We start from the raw sequence: 21,488 nt of genomic DNA on the forward strand, positions 1-21,488 counted from the left end.
ATCTTGGCATCGGCCAAATTTGGAATGAATCGAACATTCACGTATTGGAAAATATTTGTGAAGTACTCACTCCTATAAAACTGGCAGTTGAAGCTCTAAATCGTCGAGATGCCACTTTATTAACTTCCGAAATTATTGTTTATTTCCTTTTAAAAAAAATATTTGAAATCAACACAACTCTGTCGCACGAACCACCAAATTATTTCAACGACTAGAAATAAAAAATTCAACTTTAAAAAGGAGTTTCAGATATTAGATTCAACTATCAAGCGAACTCCGAATCTAGAGCTTTTATTCAAATCATTGCTTACAATTAAGCCAACGTCTACAGAAAGCGAGAAAGTTTTTTCTACATCTGGAATATTTGCCACAAAAACCAGGAACAGGCTATGTGATTCATCATTAAACGCCTTGGTGTTTTTAAAAACATATTTTTCCTTACAAAAGTAAAGGTTTTAACTAAATATTGATATAAATATTTCGATTAAATAAATTGTAATAAATTAAATTTAAATAAATATCGAATAAAGTGTTTTTAAATTGTTTCAATAAATTTTCACCTATCGTACCTATAACACAAATAATATAAGTTAATAATAATAAATTAATTAAAGTTAATAGTAATAAGTTAATTAAAGTTAATAATAAAAAGTTCATTTTTTAACATAATTTTTTTCATGATTATACGAAAGATAATCAAAGTATCGAGTCCCGGCAATTCCCGGGACTTTTAAAATTTGGGTCTCGAGTCCCGGGAATCGAAAAAACCCGAGACTTCAGAATCCCTAGTACTGTTACACATGTATGTAGTATGTAAGAATATGTATATATGATATGTACCTAACGATGGAATGTAAAAATATTTCGATTGAGTAAAGTATTAATAATTACATAATATATTGATTTTATTTCAATACCTATAATTATTAAAGTAAAATTAAATATATCACGTCATATTTAATCAAAGATTAAAATATAAAAATTAGACTCTTAACGGCTTACAAAAAGTACCCAGAACCGAACCGAATTTGGCCGGGTATTTGGATGCCCTAATTAAAGGTAAAGTGATAAAATTTCTTCAGAACATTCAACATCATTTATAATTTTAATTATGAGAAGCACAATGCATGTATTAAGCATTTAGATTATCTTTCTTTAATAAAACCATTGTATGCTCCACTCATTAGACTGACATCATCATCTCTTACCCTCTTCTCCAACAACTTTAATGTGGTTGATTATTAGATATAATAATATTTTTCCTAGTTCGGGAGTCAGATTATTATTCTGTCTCTGAGTCAAGGGCAGGATCAAATTATTAAATAAAACAAGTTAATGTTAAATTAATTTAATAATTATGTATATTTTCTTAAAAACGGACCCTTCTGAGCCCCGGGCTCTCTCGCGCTCCTCTAAATTATTATTTTTACTGTGCATAAAATCGTGTAATATTTTTTTACATCTCTTCTTGTGACTTGTAATAACATTGATATTTTTAACTGTTTTAAACGATATTTTTAATCGGTTACAATTTTTATGTATGTTTATCACAGTCAATAATGTCATAACTTTTTTTATTTCTCTTTCATGAAATACTATTTTACAGATATTTTTCTTTGATCCTAGCAATATAAAATTGGCAATTCCTACAAGATGGCAAATTACAATGCAATATTAAGTTATAAGAAAGTACATTGATACATTGTACATTCGATTTCGCTAATGAACTGTGATTTAAATCATAAAAAAAGCATTTATCTTCTACAATATAGATAGCATTTTATTTTTCTATATTATATTATTTAATTAAATAAACACAGCGTGAACACAAGTGCTCGGTGTGTGTACGTCAGTCTATGTGAATTTTCCCGAATCGCTCCGCCAAATGAAAACTTTTCATTTTCCACTTTCGGCTCAATCTCTCTACATCAAGCGCACTCTACACCGAAATGTTTTGGCTACCGAACTCCATCCAGCTCCAGCATTAAATCAATGACGGGTCAAATTTCACTTTAAACAAACATCGTGAAAACTATTTCGGTTGAAAAACAAACGACCGGAAACGGTAATCCAAATGCCGGATGCGGATTACTTTACGTCGGTCGGTAATATTTGCCGGCGCAAAGCTTTCCGCATATAAAACTTTCGCAGATTATCCCCTCATGAATATGAATTTACCGAACGCGAATAATTGTACAACTTATAAAATTTCGGGCAATGAAGCTTAATAAAAATCAATTTGGCTAATAATATTGGAAGTAAATATTTAATAAACAATTTGCCTTTCGTGGAGGCAACTTTTATTGCTTAAATTATAATATGATATATCAGAGCGAGTACAGTAAAAATCCATGGGAAGTATTAATTAACCAAAGGTTTTTTATAGTTGTTAAAAATATATAATAGTTCAAATTGCTTAATATATATAACGTGAACAGTTATTGTTGAAGAAAAAAATAAGTAATAAATCAATGGAAAAAATCCTCGTAATACAGATGTGAATATTTAAATATTTCTAGCAGGATTATTACTTAAATTAATTAAATTCGATGAGCTGTTCTTTGCCTATACCTGTTATAAAAGTTAGTTTTAAGCTTTCCTATATATAAGAGAGCTTAAAAAATACTTAAAATGCGCTTCATCTCATGGATTAGCCTTATGCTTTTATAATTACATCAAACTTTATTAGTATGCGTCTGACTATTCCGTCGTTGTTTTATTTTTTTGACTCCCCGTTTTCTCCCACTTACCCGCTATATGATAAATTCAAAGCGAGGCGCCTGCATAATTTGCATTTTAATCGCTTTAGCATAATCGCGGTAATGACAATAAAATTGCTTGCACCGCACCCGAGGGGATGATTGCGTTTTAATGAAGTCATTCCTCCGTCCCCTTGACTGGTGGCCCAAACGCGATAACGGCGATAATGCACACCCATTCGTACCAAAATTACTATCGTAAATTTCAGCGGTATTGTCTGTGGCGTTTTGGTATTTACGGTTATTGTTTTATTTCGCTTGCAGGTCGGACACACGACAAATCTTTCGCGCTCTTCCGTCTTGGCGAGAGAGTTTCGCCGGAAGTTCGAGCTTTGGCGGAAGGACACGGCCCTCGAGGGACGAGCCCGTGGGAAAGCTCCGGAGCATCCGGAAATACAAACACTGGTTCTCCGGTTCCAGGCGAAGATTTAGCCGGCACTCAGGGCAGTCTGGGAGTTTTGGACGTCTTCGGCGCATCGGCCATAACTCAAGGTGCCGGGCGGACCGAAGCCAATTTCTTCGTCGATGGAAATCATTCCATGGTGAGCAAATACAACATTATATTAGATTTATGACTAAAATTTATAATGCGGAAATGGTATACATTTCAATAACTCCTATATCTTGTTTAAGTGTAAATTGACTAACTTTACTGATGGCTAAAAATTATTTAAGCTGCTTTTATCTCAAGATTCTGATTTGTGACTGAAGGCTATATTAAAAAATCACATTTTAATATTTTTTACAAATAATTTAGTGCACTTTAATTTAATTAAGTGGAGTAATATTAAGGTTATTTTTATCATGTTTTGTGCTATCGTTTTTAGTGATAATGAAAATGTCAAATTTTCTCGAAACGCTATTTTAGAAGATGTAAGACTATCGTAGCATATGTATTCGTATAATGCGAATTTTAATAGTGTTATTCTATTTAAATTTAGCTAATTTACTCTTAATTATTATTATTAATATTCGACACCATATGCGATTTTAATATTTATAGTAAAATTTAATAAAATAAATTATACTATATATTAAATCATTAAAATTTATTTTTATTTTAATTTTTAAAATATCAACTCATTAAATGTCTTGAATTTTAAATTGGCTACTAACTTTGTTGTCTTAAACTAAATCCAACTAGAGTACGCTCGGGATAAGGATTCCGGTTTGTTATTGTGTGCGTGAACTGTGTGGCTCAAAACAATTTCGCTCAGAATATTTAATTTTTTTATTTTAAAAGAAAATATATGTTTATTTAACATACATACATACATCTGAGCTAAGTTGGAAATTTCAACGGACAATTAAAAATATATTATATAATCGAAGAAACCAGACATTGATGTCAATAATTAAATATTTGCAAAATTCAAAATCTTTCACTAGTCAAAAAAATACCGAAGTCTTTAGCTGTTCTTCAAAAGCAAAAAGATATAAAATGGGGAAAGAAATTATTCGCAGATTGTTTAATGGCTCGACGACTCTATTAAATCATTAGAATCCATTGAATAAATTAAAAAATTATCATTGGCGCGATGATAAGAATAATAACTTTTTTAAGCCTTACATAGAATAGTGTAAAAAAACCAACAACGTACGGATTAATAAAAAAATAATTAAAATATTTTAATCCACGGGTAAGAGAACGAATAACTTACAGTGTATATTTGAAGCCTTGATATCAATTAGCCCAGATATGCCCAAGAAATTTTGTTCTCTTAAAATTTTATTTATAAATAAAAAACAGTGGCACGAGTGACCTACCCATGGGACAGTGGGCATATCTGGGTTAAACCAATATCAACACAAAATTATTTAAAATAAATCACTAGAGAAGATCGAACTTCTGTGCCACACTGCACTTTAATGACGAATACCAGCGTTGACGAATCAGCGACTGTCCTTAAAAGAGAAAGCGAGACAACGAAGTACACGCTACATCGCTTCTCCCTCTCATATACATGTACACGCACACAATAACAAACCGGCATCCTTATCCCGAGCGTACTCTAACTTAATTAATATGGTTAATTATTATCATTATAAATCTATTGGGCGTTAGCTATATGCATTTTGATATGTATACAAACGATTTTTAATCCATAACAAAATTCTGATATAGAAAAAAAATCACCAATATGCTGCGATCGGTATTCGTCTCCAATAAACTGGACATGTGAGTCACTTTAATGCAACTCCTTGAATAAACCGAAAAGTATACCCCAATTGAAAAACCAATGTTGCAATAGGGTCGTAAGAGCTATATTTGTTGTGGTGTATTTATACAAAAATATTATTCTTAAAATCCTATTTAATAGAATATTGAAAGAGAAGGAAGCGCAGGAGCTTAACGACGTTATTTTCCGTTACTACCGAGGGTTGTATACGGATTTATTTTACACTTTCTTGCGTAAGATTATTCCTAGCACTCGGGGGTGTACCGGATAACAATAAACGTTGCAGTTTAGTGCTGCAATAACGCACGAACCCTGGCTATTATCTGCGTCGCCCACTCGGCCCTGCAACTACAAACTTGGGCTTTTGTAGTACTTTGATGGCTTGGAGATTGGTAATAATTCGCAATCGGCCACTCGTTCGAAAGACCCACGTTTATCGGTAAACTAACGCTCTCAATTTCACGAAAACGTGCCGGACCCGCCCGAGTTGAGCAACTTTGCTAAGAGTTTTATTGCGGGTATATTTTTAAGACTTTCAAATATGTAAGAACGTGCTATATTTAAGCCACAGCTTAGTGATTTTTATTTTTCTGGACGAAAAATTTAAATATAAATGAAATTGTTATACAAATTTTATACTAAGAGGCATTATATGCAAAATTCGCATATAATATTATACTTAAAAAAAAAGCACATATGAATTGAATTATAGTAAATGAAATAATTACATATCACTAATTATTAAGTTTTATTCCAAGTTATTCACAGTTATTTACATCTCTTTGCACATATATTGCTATGTTTTGAATACTCTGCTAGTGCAATCGATACATTAAATTGATCATAAAAGAAGCATATACATCTCACAACATTTTTTTAGGCACTTTGAACGACTGTCCTTAATTTATTTATTATTTTTACAAAAGTAATGTGTACTGTGAAACAGAGATTTAAAATACGTATATATTTAAATATTAAAATGCGCGACTTAATTCATTTAACATTTTGTTAAGCATATACCTAATTTTAATAACAAATCAGAACATTGGTTTAAGCGTCTTTCAAAGACTTTATAATAATATTTGAGTAATACTACGAATACATAGTACAATAATAAAGATTAACCTCAGTTTATTTTTAAACATTAAAATATTACATAAATTTTAAACTGATATTTTACATTCTAAATTCAGCTTAAAATATTTAGATCTATAGCATATACCAAACCTGGCTTTAAATACATCAAATAAAGCTGAGTTGAACATGAATACATATTTAACTCAGCTTTATATGTATAAGATAGTATGATATTATGTAAGAAATATATAATATATCATAATTATTATTATAAATATCCAGATTTGTGTATAACACATGAAGTTAGTCTAATGAAAGATTTAGGATTTTAAAATTAACTTTTACCTTTGTAAAGAATACCGAAATAACGAAATTTCCAGTATAACGAATCTTTAATTTGTCCCCGAAAAAAATTCATACGAAATGTTTTCATTGTAACGAAGACTGATCTCAGTATAACGAATTATTTTGATCCGAATTTAACGTTACAACCTGACACAATATTTCTCCGAATTCAGTTCGTCTTTAATTTGTCGTGTCTTGGACGTGTTCACAAGTGACGTTCAAAGTGTTTCACCGAATCTAAAACTTTTTTTATAAAACATTGTTTATTACAGTATCTTTAAAAATGGAATCTGTCAACCTAGTAAGAGGTTATTTAAATTCTGTAGTAATATGGTAATTAAAAATAAAATAAAAATATATCATCCTCCTTACATTCAGTATAACAAAAATATTTCTGCGGTTCCGTGAGCTTCGCTATACTGAGATTTTACTGTATTTCCTGATATTTTAAAAAATTAAAATAGTAAAAATATTTATTTACATATAAAATTGCATAATATATATTTTAATATTTTTTTAATGCCAAAGTATTTTTTTAAATATATTGGTAATATACAAATAAAATTGATCTTAAAAGCATAATCTTAATAGAAAAACGAATTAATTTATAGAACAAAAATTTTGCTCTTTAGTGACATGTACATATATCAGTTCCGTAATTATTGTGGTAACAAAAACTGTGGACACGAAAATTCCGGACAGCGAAAATTATAAACATAAATAATATAATTTATAATTAATAATATAGATGTCACCGATTCCCAGACTTTCAGTTTATTATTTAATACTTATTTGTAGGTATTTATTAGGTCTGACTGACTTACTCAGTTGGTACAGATTTGTCCATTGTAACGCATTGGGCTTACGCTTGTTAAGTTACAGCGGAAGATTTAAAAAAATAATAATAAAATATATGCTAGCTGAAAATCATAGATATTTCATTTTTTTAGAAATAGCCCTTTAGATTATTGGAAAACGAAAGTTGCAAACATTATTTCCGAACATAGATAATTGTGAACAAAAACTTTCCGCACCACAAAATAAATGTATTTATTAAAAAAATGAAATATCTAATAGAACTAAAACTCATACCATAAACAAGAAGATAGCATTTGATCAAATACATTAACACAAAAAATACAATATAATTTTTTTTAAAATAACATATGACAATGTATATTTACAATCAGGTAATAAACAAAGATGCACTCGTTATCTAAAATCAATAAATATTATAATTTGTCAGAGATGATTCTATAATACATATGCTAGTACTAATATATGACAAGTTTTTTGTGTTAGTATATTTTTAAGTATATTATCGTATTGTATATGATTTATATTTTGTTGTCATGTATTGCAATTTACACATATTTCAACACATTTACAACATTATTTTTGTAGTCCAAATTTACCAGAGTAAATTAATGCATATTCACAACCTAAAATATAAATATAATGAAAAAATACAATGGGACTATAAACATTTTATACTTTATCATTTAATATTTACATTTGTAAAGTATGAACACAACTGAGTTGAAAACCGCTGCTTTACAGTATGGATGACCCGAAAATTAACAATCTGCATATATTTATATTGATATTTAGTCTCATTGTCAAATTCAATTTGCGGAATTTTCGTGTCCACAATCTTAGGCTAATGTCTGGAATTTTTGGGTACGTTGTTTTTGCATTCGCAATTTTTGTTTTAACAATAACCCAATCATCACGTATACTACTTTAATAAATTTTAACAATACAACGTGAATAAACATTTGGCAATATTTATTTTTATTTTTGATTAAAATATTTAATTCTTATTTGTCTTATCTTTGCAGCATCCAAATCAAATACCTTTCATATATATTGAATCGAATTCATAAGATTTTAATTAGATTTTTTAGTAAAGTAACAAACTATTTATAGTGACGTCAGAAACAGAACTTTCTATAAACTATGCGGTCCATCTTTGAAATTATTTTCGAACGGACATGGATAACATTTTTATAATGAAAATGTCATAGTCACCAAGTGACGTTGAAACTAGGACATACATTTACACTTGTATGTCCTACTTTACTCTTTCGCGGTTCAAAAAATAATTGATACTGTGTTTAATGCGTATCAAGAGCTATTATTTTGATTTAATTCCTAATGTTCGTTCTTAGATGGCATAAGGAGAGAATGTTTAAGTCGTATCGAATTAATTCAATCAATTTATACGGCACTGTAGTAAGTGTAGCCATATAAAACGGAACGACTCTTTTCATATCAGTCTAGAGTGGTTTAGCCAGATGCTTCGGGGTCACGTTTTGATCCAATAACGCACGGACCCGTTATACGATATATCCGATTCAAAGGAATGAAACCGAAGACCCTTTCAATTTTTCAAAAGCACACTCGCACGCAACCTGCGTGCACGTGCTGCGGCAGCTCAAAAATTAATTTGTACGCAAACAACCGGAAAGCGCGAGCTTTTCTCTCTTTAGAAATGTCAAAACGAAAATTAAAAAGCTCCGGCTAAATATAGGAGCCGATTCGGACAGGTTTCCGCCGGCTTTGTCGTAATCCGGAGCTTTTGTCAAAAGTTCGCTTTTCTTATTTCCTTGAAAATTTGCAGAAGTTTCTTTTGGGATCCGCGAACGCTTAATTAGAACGCGCCTGCGGCGATTGAAAATCGAATGGAAGAATTTCATTCGGTTTTGTCTGACTGTTTAGATGATGAACGTTTCAATGCTACACAATGGGAAGGAATGCTTAAGATGCCTTAAATAAATTCTTGAATCGATCGATTCATGATCGATTCAAGAAATGGCCTTGATAAATAGTCAGAATAGCGCTTTGCTAATTCCAGGTAAGATGAATAGACGTATATGGTGACCTTGTCATTGGAATGGAATTCCAAGTATTAGAACTATTTAACCTCAAAGTTGTTCCTTGCGTTAATACAGAACTCACTAAGAGTATTTCAACAAAAAATATAGGTATTTTGATTTGCTTAGAACAAATATATTAAATATTACGTTAATTAATCCACAATATTTAGTACTTGAAAATTAAAATAAAATAGTGTACAAATAAAAAAATAACTATCATCAATTATAACGCACTAAGCTAACGCATATCATGTTACAGCCGTATGTTATTATACTTATAATAAATACATAAAATTATATCAGTCGCCATTGAAGCATTACAAATTATATTTAACTTATTAATTATTTTATTGTTAATACATATTTGAACATACATACATATGTGTCTGCATTTAAATGTGCGTTGAACTCTGAATTTAAGACGTCGAGTTGGACTAAATTTTGACGGGAAGAGGGAAGCAGTTGCTTCTTTGATCTTCGATTTGAATTTAAGATTAAACAAACTCAGCTAGTTGAAGAGCTCGATCTAAGTTTATTTATTTTTTAAATACGTAAGGGAAAGTTATTCTTTGGACCTTGTGTGCCAGCCTTATATGCGCATGGTACTTCATACCTTAAATTTAGGGCTCATCCATCTGGTTTTGAATACTGCGTTTGCAAGTCACTTTGTGTTTTTCAACAGTTGCGAAGCAAATTCTCTTGAGATTTATGACCGAGTTGTGCTCGTCCAGCTGTCGGCGTGTTTTTGCGGAAAAATCTTAAAACTTTATCGACTGGTATGACAAAAAGATCTACCAACCTGACGATATTTTATAACCGAATAGTGTCAGATTTACTTCCTACGCTCAGTGTGCCAATGTGCTAATTTGAAAGTCTTGGGACTTGTCAATTTAAACCCTTAATTTAGGTATGGTTGCTTTGTGATTTGACTTTGTAAATATATAGTCACAAATGACTGATGGATTGAAGGGTGGTCCTGATGAATTTGATATGGTTATCACATCGTTATAGCGCTAATTTTAAATACTGCATTTTATAAAATTTTATAATACATTTATTTATATTAAGCCTAGTGTTTTTTCTCGAAAATTTTTCGAGCAAAATGGCAAATCGATAATTTTTATATAAAAATGTATAAAGCATTTTTTATTACATAAAATTAAATTTTTACTAATATTTTAAAAATGTTTATAACTATTCCTTTTTTATAACGCCGCATAAGTAAATGCGGATTTATGCCTAATATGCATACTTCTTGGAAAGTTTTAATAGGAGTCTTAAAATGACAAAAACTTGTAATAAAAAAGCCACCACACCTTTCCGAAGGTGCTCGTGCCAGATGTCTGAAAATATGCATACTTTCTCGGAAGATTGAAAGTATTTGAATGCTTAACAATTTTTTGCGATTTTCTATTACTCTAACCGGCCGGCGGCTTTATCTTTGCTTTGATGGCCTAAAAACCCGCTCCAATAAAAATAAATTACGAATGGAAATCGGCAGAATGCAAAACGATTTAGGGCTATTTTTCTATTATGATAATCATAAAGGTTTTTTTAAAGTAGCAATTGTCTCACGATTATTGCTGACAGCCGAAGGGGTCTTAAATTTTTTTGTTAAAACAATTGCAAAATATCAATTTTGAGCTAAGCTTGAAATTGATTATATAAAATAAGAAACCAGACATTGATGTATATTAAATAAATATTTGCAAAATCCAGAATCTTTCACCAGTCGCAGTGGGAACGCTCTGAATTTTGACCAATAGTAGAGCGCAAAAAACAATTATCTTTTCTTAAAAGCAATAAAATCGTGACATCTATTTTATTGCTTTTGACGTGAAATTTTGACTTCTAAGAAGTTTTAGCGCTCTCTTATTAACTAATATTTGATCTAAATACACTTTGACCAATACTCTCATATCAATAAATTTTTAAATAAATAAATCTCTCATATAAATTTTGTTAAATTGCATAAGAACAGCTGCTTTAAATTTAATTTAAATTATATTTAATATAATTTTCTTTAGTAAAATGCTTGACAAGAAGTAAGTTTCGTCACCCTTTATATAATATTTAAAAAAGCCCTGGTTATAAGTGTATGCTACTAAAATACGTCAGAAAAGAGTACGTAAAAATCGTCTTTATAGCGATTTTTTCAATTAGGTATATAAAAACGCAAACATATCTCGTGAAATTAAAGTAGTTGTTAAACTACGCTTTAACCAAAACCAGACGGATGGTGATTTACCCCGTGAGCTTAGTTACCCCTTCGTATTCTAAAGCATTCACAATCATTTTGATTTTTTTACGTAGTCTCTATTGTGTGCAGAACTTGAAACGGTAATGGATTTTTCTCTAAAAAATATTATATCTCTTCAGCACCCTATTATACAAAACGAGAGAGATAGCATATCTTTAACGTACTCTCGACTGTACTTTCTATAAGTTAGATTTGCATATTGCTTACATTATGTTTTAGTATGGCTATTTTAACTGTGGATAACATAAGTTCTATCTGTCGATACTGTCTTCTGCTGCAATAAATCTGCTTGGTCAGAATTCACACAAGTAAAAGCTTAGATTGATTGAGAAATATAGTATGATAAATCAATAAGTATATAACTAATGACGGCGTTAGATTTGATCTTTACAAATATAACAAAAACGTGTCGCAATCTAGATGAAATAAAAAGTCGATCAATGAAAGCTGAAGATTAGTATCGGTATCGAATTTTATTAAAAAAACAAACACGAGTATATCCTACGGCGCCTTTAAAAGTTATGAAGTCAATATAGAAGTCTGTCCGAGAGACAAGATTTATCAAAAAAGATCAAAGGAGTCCTTTTTGCTTAATGCTTAATTCATGACGCCACGTACGGCAATTATTCCATATATTACTAAAGTATCTCGTTATAATTGTATGTGTATATATATATGTATGTATAACATATATAAAATAATATTTTTAATATTACATAATATCGAAGTTATGGTGTACTTGACAATCTTCAGAAGCAATCTTTTAGCGACAAGCACCTGCTGCTGGCTTTCCGTTTAAACAAGCCGCAGTAAATTGTGTACATAGTGACTGCATTTCTGCGCTATCCGCAAATCATATATAATGTATCCAAGTTTACAATCATCCTTCTCTCGTCCGATGGTATCACCGACACACGGACAGACAGGCAGACGGGCGTGTTTTGTTGTTGGCAAGAAATTTTCCTGACACAATGCGATCAGATCGTATAATTCAGTGTTCGCTCCACATATTTTGTGTAGTTAACGTATACAGTTTTATTTTTTGTATCAGTATTTTTATACTTTAAATAAGGTCAAGAATTCCAGATGTAGGCCTATATATTTTTTTCATATTATTTTTAAATAAAATTAAGTAATTTCAATTCAATGACAATTAAACCTTATTTTATTCATTGAAACACGTTTTAACTAATAATTTTGACACTAAATAGTAAGCCTGTAACATTTTTATGCTATGCTGTTTTTTTTATTATCATTTTTCCTTCATATGTATTAGTTATTTTTTACTTCAATGACACTGCAGATCCTTCTCCAAATGCTATTAAAATTTGTATCAATTATTTTGCTCATTAGATTAATTCTTAATAGTAAAACGTGTACAATTTCAGATGTTGTAACAGATCGATGCAGTACGAACATACATATATGTATAATGTAGTCTGCTGCAGCATCCCGGTCTCGTTCTATCGCGATCCAAATACCGTTAGACTGTAACGGTATCACATATCAGGATTCTTATTCTTCTTATTGCTCAGCCCAGGGGCCGAAGCAACAATGCCGCATAAACAAACAGGACTGCGCCTGCGACATTCGTGCAAAAAAAGGGTACAACAATGACCAGAGCCGCATTTCCCACCTGCGGATTCCGCCCGAAATACTTTTCTTTTCAAACGTCTATTAATCGAACGGATCGAGGGTAGAACGAAGAGAAGATTAAAAAAATAACCTCAATCCCCACAACGATTCTATTCACAACAACGACGATAAATATTAATTAAACACACAATACAGCACTAGTAACTATTTTCAATATTTCGGTAATCATTTGTGTAGAATCGTGTGGTTATTTTTTGCCCATAAATGTCTACATATATCTAGCTGTGGCCATTTGAAAATTTCATAGGTTGTTCTATTGTATTTTTTATGATCAAGTACATCTGTGGTAATAATTTACAAGATATTTTAACTTGTAAATCCTCCTCAGTTGCACGTTAGCCTCGGTTATGTAAACACAAACCCAAAATCATAAATCTAAACAAATGTCGATCACAGTAAAATCTAAAATAATAGCATATCTCGAAGAAAATGTTTAAATTTTAGAGATAGCGCAAAGAGTGGAGCTTAATGGTTCTGCTATTCGAAAATTTATTTTAAAATACCGCGAAACAGTAAATGTGCAATAAAGGATACAAGGGGGTGGTCGGAAGCGTATGACGTCTGCTCGAGAAGACCGCAGAATCAAGGATATCGTAAAAAAATATCGATTCAAAACTGCTGCTGAATACAAACATAATTGCATCTACTTCAAACTCAAATATTTCGAGACAGTGAATAGACATTTGATTGAAGCTGGATTTAAAGCGCAAAACCCAGAAAAAAACACTATTTATTGAGAAAATGAAAAAAAATCGCCTTGGATGGGCAAAAGCTCATCGCCATTGGACCGTCGAAGATTGGAGAAGAGTGGCTTTCTCCGACGAATCCAAATTTAATCTGTTTGGAACAGATGGTAAGCGACTGCGCTGTAGAAAAAACGAAAGATTTCATCTCTTATGAACTAATCGATTCATCAAGAACTCACTCTATGTCATAATCTGGGAGTGCATGACAGCGTATGAATTTGGCTCTGTTAATTTAGTCCATAGCACCATGAATGCAAAAATATATAAATTGGTTGTATAAAACTTTCATAATATACTGCTAAACCCATTTTTCAAGACGATTCTACGCCATGCCATCGAGCTCGTTCTGTGAGTCAATACATTCAAACTTCCACTAAATTAATCTTCTATCTATAGAATACAAAATACATTATTAACATGGCCAGGAAACAGCCCCGACCTGAACCCAATTGAAAATTTATAGGCAATCATAAAACAACAATTAAGAAAAAAACGATTAAAAAATTTAGCCGAGTTGAAAAAACATCATGGAAATGTGGGAAGAGGAGATCAATCTTAAGCACAACACAAGAATTTATAAAAAAAAAGTTGAAATTACGTCAAAATAATTTTAAGATGTTATAATAGTGTTTTATTTACAAGCTTTTAATTCTTAAATGTCCTCGATATTTTTTTCTATGAATAGAACCAAAAAAAGGTAGCGCGCACGTGTTGAGTTGGAGGCTCGCCATCATGCACTTGCTAGGACTATGAAAAAAATACACCTTTCCCAGAATTAATGCAATTATACATTCCTAATTTTACAATACCCGTATTTGAAAACGAAAGTTAACAATCATAATTATTATTAATTCAAAAATGTGTAAAAAAATGCATCAAAGTTGATCAAATAATCAAAATACGTATAAGAACCACTATGCCAACTTTCAATTGGACAATATAAGATAAATGTATCAATTGCAGAGCAATATATATAATACTGTCTGTTTCAATAAAATACAAAAATATTATAAAGCAGATCAGCAGAACGTCTACATCTATATCCATAATTTTAATAGTTTCAAGTCTGCCTTTGAAACCTGTAAACTAATATAACACACTAATACGACTAAGTGTTATCACCATACATAGTTTAGAACAGTTTACGTTACAGCTTTAATTATTGACAGCAAACTTTAATATAACTCGTTACTTCGTGACGTCCGACAGAAACACGATGGGCGATGTATAATAAATAACTTACTGCGCAGTAACTGATTAACTATTTAATCCTCTTCTATTTATACAATTAAATTTTACGTTTAGTATAAGTCCATTTAATTGTAGTATCGCAGCTTTAATCTCAAAATATTTTTTCACAGACCCTTCACGACTCTGATATACATTAATATATAGTTTTAGTAACTTTGTGAACAATTTACGTATGTCTCTGCTTATTTCGCCTTTAACAGCGTAATGTTGAAATGAAATATGTAAAGTATACATTTTAAATGAAAAGAAAGATGGAGACGGGAAAATGTATAATAAATTCAAATAAAATTCACAAATAGTATTTAAGCTCGCATGACTCCGAAGAGCTCGTTGGCAAACATCGGAGAACGAGTTTCTCTTAAAGTTTCAATATGAAAAATAAAATAAATTGCGGTGAAAAATTCCACCCTGAACGACGTTTTAAGTTATACGCCGGCTCGGAGCATTTTACTTATTTTTTTGCTCTTCGACGCACAGGTGCATTTGATGATTACACGAGCGTTAGCCGTCAGTGAGATAATAGCGAGAATAAATAACTTTGTATCAAAGTAATGTGTATTTATTAATATAAAATATTTATTATTCAATAATGCAAAATTATGTTTAAAATATTTATTGTATTAATAGCATCATACCTGTTGAATATGCATCAATTTGTTTAATTGAATTACACTTTACGAACTAAACTTTGGAACGAAATCTTGTGTGTTTGGTTTATTTCTATTTTTCACATATAAAATCAGTTTCTCTTTTTGTTTATAGAGACTTGTTACAGAGATTTGAGCATGTATCAGAATTTTGGGGGGAAATTTAAAATAATGAATTATTTTCACCCAAAAATTTCAATTCAAACTCAATTTCCTATCAATATAAAAATAAATTATTTTAATATTGCAACATATAGACATTGAAATTATTTTATAAATAAATTCGTAAACCTTAGAACCAAGAATTAATTATTTATACTATTTTTATAAGCACCCCATACGGATCTGAGTGTTTTTCATATTAAATAGTATATCGCCCGTTGAATAATCAACACCACAATCCGGTTTAAAGTGTGCACAGACACAGTTAAGATATAATCCGTTCAACGCCATCTTCGTCTTCGACATAATGTAAATTATATAGATTGCTTTTAAATATTTTGCTTAACATTTTTTTTCTGTTTTATATATTTATTATTTTAGTAAAAATATTATATTTCTTGGTTTTAAAAAAATGTTTTAAAAAATTAAATTAAAAAATTTAGAACTCGCAATAAAGCATATAAAAATGCAATGCATGACACCCAATATAGCACAATAACCACCTTTTTAAAAATCCCTCAAAAATACACCTTTATAACAACTGTAAAGACACGCGCCTGAAATAATACGCTTAACCTTACATATTGATTGCTTGGAGTCGCTTTTTCGATGTGCATCAATGAATAAAGGTGTGCTACGAATAATATTTAAATTATCTTTGTCAGTAATTCGTGCTTCAGCTACTTCGAATGATCAGTATAAAATATCTGATTGTATTGAAATATGTTATATTATTTCCAATGCAGATTTTGAACTAAATATGTGGCGGCAATAAATATTTTGTATTTAATGTGTCGATAAATTATTTGTTATCTGTAACGCTTCTTGTCACTTCCTTTTTTTTGGTATTTTGTAACTACTAGTATAATTGATCATCATTCTCACTCTTTCCCTCATTTAAAAAATCTTTAAGGCTCTTTTTTCACTACCCGAAGGTCAGCCTGATTCTGGACCGCGATTTTAGAATTACAAGTTAACGATCCCTGGATCTCGGTATCTATTTTTTTTAATTCAAATAAAATTAACAAAGATGGTAAAAAATTACTAATACAATTTATTTTATATGAGTTATATATATATTGTACGTACAATCATAGTCTATGATTTATCTAAATATATAGTGTATTATTTACTGTATTAAATTTATCTATATGATGATCTTGCATTATAAATGTATTTTAAAAACAAACAAAAAAGTATAATTAACATAAAACACTAAACAAATACATGTTTTATTAAAATAATATAATAAGCAATTCAAATATTATTTTGAATAGTAATATTAGAGCATCGAGTGTCTCTGGATCTAAGTTTGGTGTCTTGGCAGCCTGCTGCTGAAAAAGCCTGCTCAGCCTCCTATACTCGTTGAAGGTATTGTCATGAGATATTTATACCAATTCGAGGTGAAACGCCATTTTCAAATAAGATATTTTTTTCTTATTACGGACATAAGGCTAGTGTCATTTTGAACTTTCGGTTCGCATGTCATCAAGCTTTTTTTTATTGCTTCATGTAATTGCTATTTCATCGTCATTTGTTCAACTGATTGTGGGTGAGACGACTGTAATTTAAGTAGCTCTTCTGATGTTTTACCACATGGTCTTCAGACAACCTTTCCGTTAATTTTATAATTGGCTGCCTTGGAGTTTTACGAGTTATTACAAAGAAAGTTAATTCAATATTAATCTCGTCAAACGATGTAAATGTAGCAGTTAAATCTATTCGCCTTCGTTTTTCTATATGTTTTTTTAGAGTAATTAACATCAGCTAAACGCAAGTTAGAATCAAGGTCGACAAAGTGCTTCAATAGGTAACTTTAGAGGTTTCAAAACTTCTATAATTTCTGCAATTTTCATTGAACGGTACCGATAAATTGTCTATTTGCGTTTTTTGTAATTTTTTTTAGAAATAAATTGCTTTAGTATATTATACATACTATTCCATCTAGTTTTACAGTATAATATAAGTGAAAGATCTTTTCAAAGCTCGTTTTTTTTATAAAATAGCATCATTCTTAGTGGGTGATCTTTTAAATAATATCACGCATTTTCTCACTCTATTTACATCTCCGAAGTAGTGTTTTTCAAATTCACGATCAATTATTATCGAAAATCCTTTTCTTTTTCATATCCATCTGTGAATTCATATTGATCATCTTCTTCCGAGAATGATTCCGAAGGTTGAATAGAAATCATTTTGTATAAAACTTCAGAAACAGCTAAGTAAATTCCTTGAGTGATATATAATTGTTGTTGCATAAATGATACATAATTGCGAATGAGTGTGTGTGAGTAATGCAGTGAGTATATCCATATTTTATTGATTTTTAATGTTATTTATTATACGTGAGGGAACATTATATTTTTTATACAAGGCAATTCGAATTTTGTTGATAAAAAAGTCAATCCAGAAAGTTTCGGAATTATATTTTCTAATCCCGAGATTGAAACCTATATCGAAAATCGTCCGGGATCCCAGGGTTGAATACTCAAATTACGACCCATGCTATGTACCGGAATGTTGTATTTTTAATATACTGAAGCTCGGTATTGTAAGCCCTAAATACTCGTATGTCCGGCGCCCTTCTGGGAAACGCCGACTATGAAAAGCTACATATTCATAAAGGCGTACGCAAAGTTCTACTCAAAGCTTTGACCATAAGCCATCGAATTGCTACACACATATTTGTATTATAGAGACAAAACAATCCGGAGTCTACGAGCACCATTGCGAATCCTAAACACGGAGCGTGCGAGGGGCGCTTAATTGTGTTGAATTCGGATTGTGGTCATTAGCGATTCTGCGTCCGGCGGCGGCGCGCTTTTTTCCATTATAACATTGCGCGTAATTAAGAAAAATCGTATGTGCGCGCGAGGGCGGTTAAGAGCACTAATTGAGGCCAATTTATTAGAATTAACCGGAATCGTTATACTGAGGCGGCGCAAATACAAAGGGTCGACCGTCGACCGTTTCACGCACGACGCTTGTAATTATCGCCCGGCATTAGCGTACGGAATTAACTCACCTACCCCTAATTGCGGCCCATTATGGCGATATTATGGCCAACCGATTGATTGTTGAGTCAATATTTAAGTGGCCGCATGGAAAAAATAACAATGTATATGTACATAAATAAGGGGAATGAATTCGCATTTTTTTCATTAAAACATAATTTTCAATATTGCCCTAAAAATCAATAATATACATACATATATTAATGGCGGTATATATGTTACAGTTAAAGTATTAAATTTCGATAAAGTATACATTGCCTAGACAAAGTATGCATTAACTATGAGTTTTAATTAAAGTTCACAATGCTAAATTTTATATATACTTTCCCTACATAATGCATCGTGTATGCTTTAACTAGTGAGCGTTTGAACTCTCCGGCGTGAGCTATTTACATTGTCAACGAACAATATTTGACAGACGAGCGTATTATATATATACTTACATACATGAAATATAAAAAAGTGATTATTCAAAAACGTCATTTATTTAATGAAATATATATTTAGTATATAAATTTAATGTGGTTATTATAATCGATGGCATCTCACATTGACTGAAAGTATTCTACAGTGATTCAAACACTGTATCTGAGATTTTTCCGTTGTTGATTGTATGACTTTATTAAAATAAAGTTTACAAGATGTTCTTTTTTATTGGTATAAAAAATAGGGTAGTCTCAAAAATCAGAAAATATGATATATATTTTTAAAATCTGTATATTTCAATCATTTCTGGCACGGATTTTGAGCATCCATCTAGGATTTTTTGTTAGTAAGATCGAAAAAATAAAATACGTAAATATTTTGTAATAATGAAAATATAAAAATGCCACACCGGGTGTCGTTGGGTATTATGCGACAAGTTAATCACATGTAAATCCAAATAATATTAGAGCCAATAAAAAAAATAGCGATGGACAGGTTAGGTGCGAGTGAGCGGCAGTAAGCGAGCGTTCATCAGAACAGTGAACACCCCATGAATAACTCTGCAACAAATATATTTAAAAGGAGGATTAAAAAATTTAGCAATTAAATTTATCTTACCTAAATGGTTCAAAATACCTAATAAATACATAAATTATTCAACTGAAGTAAATTTATTACAGTAATATATTAGATAAAATATTACTCAATATGTATATATTTAATAGGTATTTTAAACCATTTGTGTAAGTTGCCCCTCCTCCCTCCTTTTAAATTGATTTTTAGCTGAGAGTTATTCGTAAAGCGTTCACTGTTCTGAGCAACGCTCGCTCGCACCTTACCTGTCCAATAGTTTAAATATACAAAAAAAATAATAGTTGAAAAATAACTATTAAATTCGCATTACAAGTACCTGACCCAATTATGCTTAGCTTCGGTCGTTAGTTACACCAACAGGCTATTTTTTAATGCACATATTATTCGTTTTAGTTCACATTACAAATAAAATATTACTAAATCTAATACTTTTTATTGCACATATTTATTTAATGCTCATTTTTTATTGAAACAATTACGCGTGTTAAATAACGATCATATTATTTTATTTCCATGTATACTTTTATTGAAAAATATATTTTATATTCACTAAAAATAATTAGGAAAACTATGCTTAAAATATTTTTTTATATTGTAATACATGAAAATAAAAAAATGATTATGATTTTATATCTTTCTAAAATTGCCTAAAATTTTGATTTTTTAATATGGCAATTCCAATGTACGTTAGGTGAACATTTTGAATACTTTGACGAACGATACTGTAACTGAAGTGATTTGACAGTGTATACATTGCCTAGGTAATGTATGAATTATCGAAATTCAAGCTTTGTCTGTAACATACATATATAACAAATAAATGCATAGCTTTGCATATGAATATGACATAGTCATAGCAGCAAGATCGAAACAGATCTAAAATTTCTTGAGTCTAGTTACAATTAATAAAATACATGCTGATTATTATAACCTGTAAACATAAAAATTATTACACTTTCAAATTCCTCAATAGCTTCTTTTTATTAGTGTCAAAAACACTAATAAAAAATTATTAATACCAAATATACTCTCAAAAATAGGACTGCACATTTCCAATAAAACAAAATAATCGTTATGACAAAATGAATTCGCTAAAAGCTAACGGTATATTTGACAAAATACGAGCGCCTATAAGCATTAAATATAAATGCACTTTACAATAACAGATCCAAATTAAAAAAATCCTCTTACCAAAATTTTTAACTTTCCGTTATAAAATATTAGAATTGGCGAAATTATTATTTTTTTTTAAATTTAGAAATGAAATTTCATGCAATTTATATTTTTGTACCATTAGCTCTTAGGGAATAAAAAAATTATGAATAAAAATATTTCTTTTTGACAACGGAGATTTTACGAATAAAAGCCAAGCATACTTAACATACAACAAAAGGATTAAATCATCATGTTTTATTCGTTCGAAAAGCTTTTAAAAAAACTTACGCACAAAAGTGAGAATCTAAATATTGCGCTATTAAGTCGTAAACGTTGG

The 21,488-nt window shown here is 30.5% G+C and overlaps 1 protein-coding gene across 1 annotated transcript in view; it reads left to right on the top strand.

Annotated features, from left to right (window-relative positions):
* The window catches only part of mspo (M-spondin), a 228,287-nt gene that overhangs the window by 187,691 nt on the left and 19,108 nt on the right, over positions 1–21,488 (top strand). Inside the window, exon 2 of the mRNA XM_088202600.1 lies at positions 3,024–3,301. Within this exon, the coding sequence (XP_088058726.1) occupies positions 3,024–3,301 (278 nt within the window). The remainder of the gene's footprint in view (positions 1–3,023; positions 3,302–21,488) is intronic.

The sequence above is a fragment of the Plectrocnemia conspersa genome, unplaced genomic scaffold (genome assembly GCF_051122295.1).
Source record: "Plectrocnemia conspersa isolate PC_06_02 unplaced genomic scaffold, ASM5112229v1 ptg000013l, whole genome shotgun sequence".
Taxonomy (NCBI): domain Eukaryota; kingdom Metazoa; phylum Arthropoda; class Insecta; order Trichoptera; family Polycentropodidae; genus Plectrocnemia; species Plectrocnemia conspersa.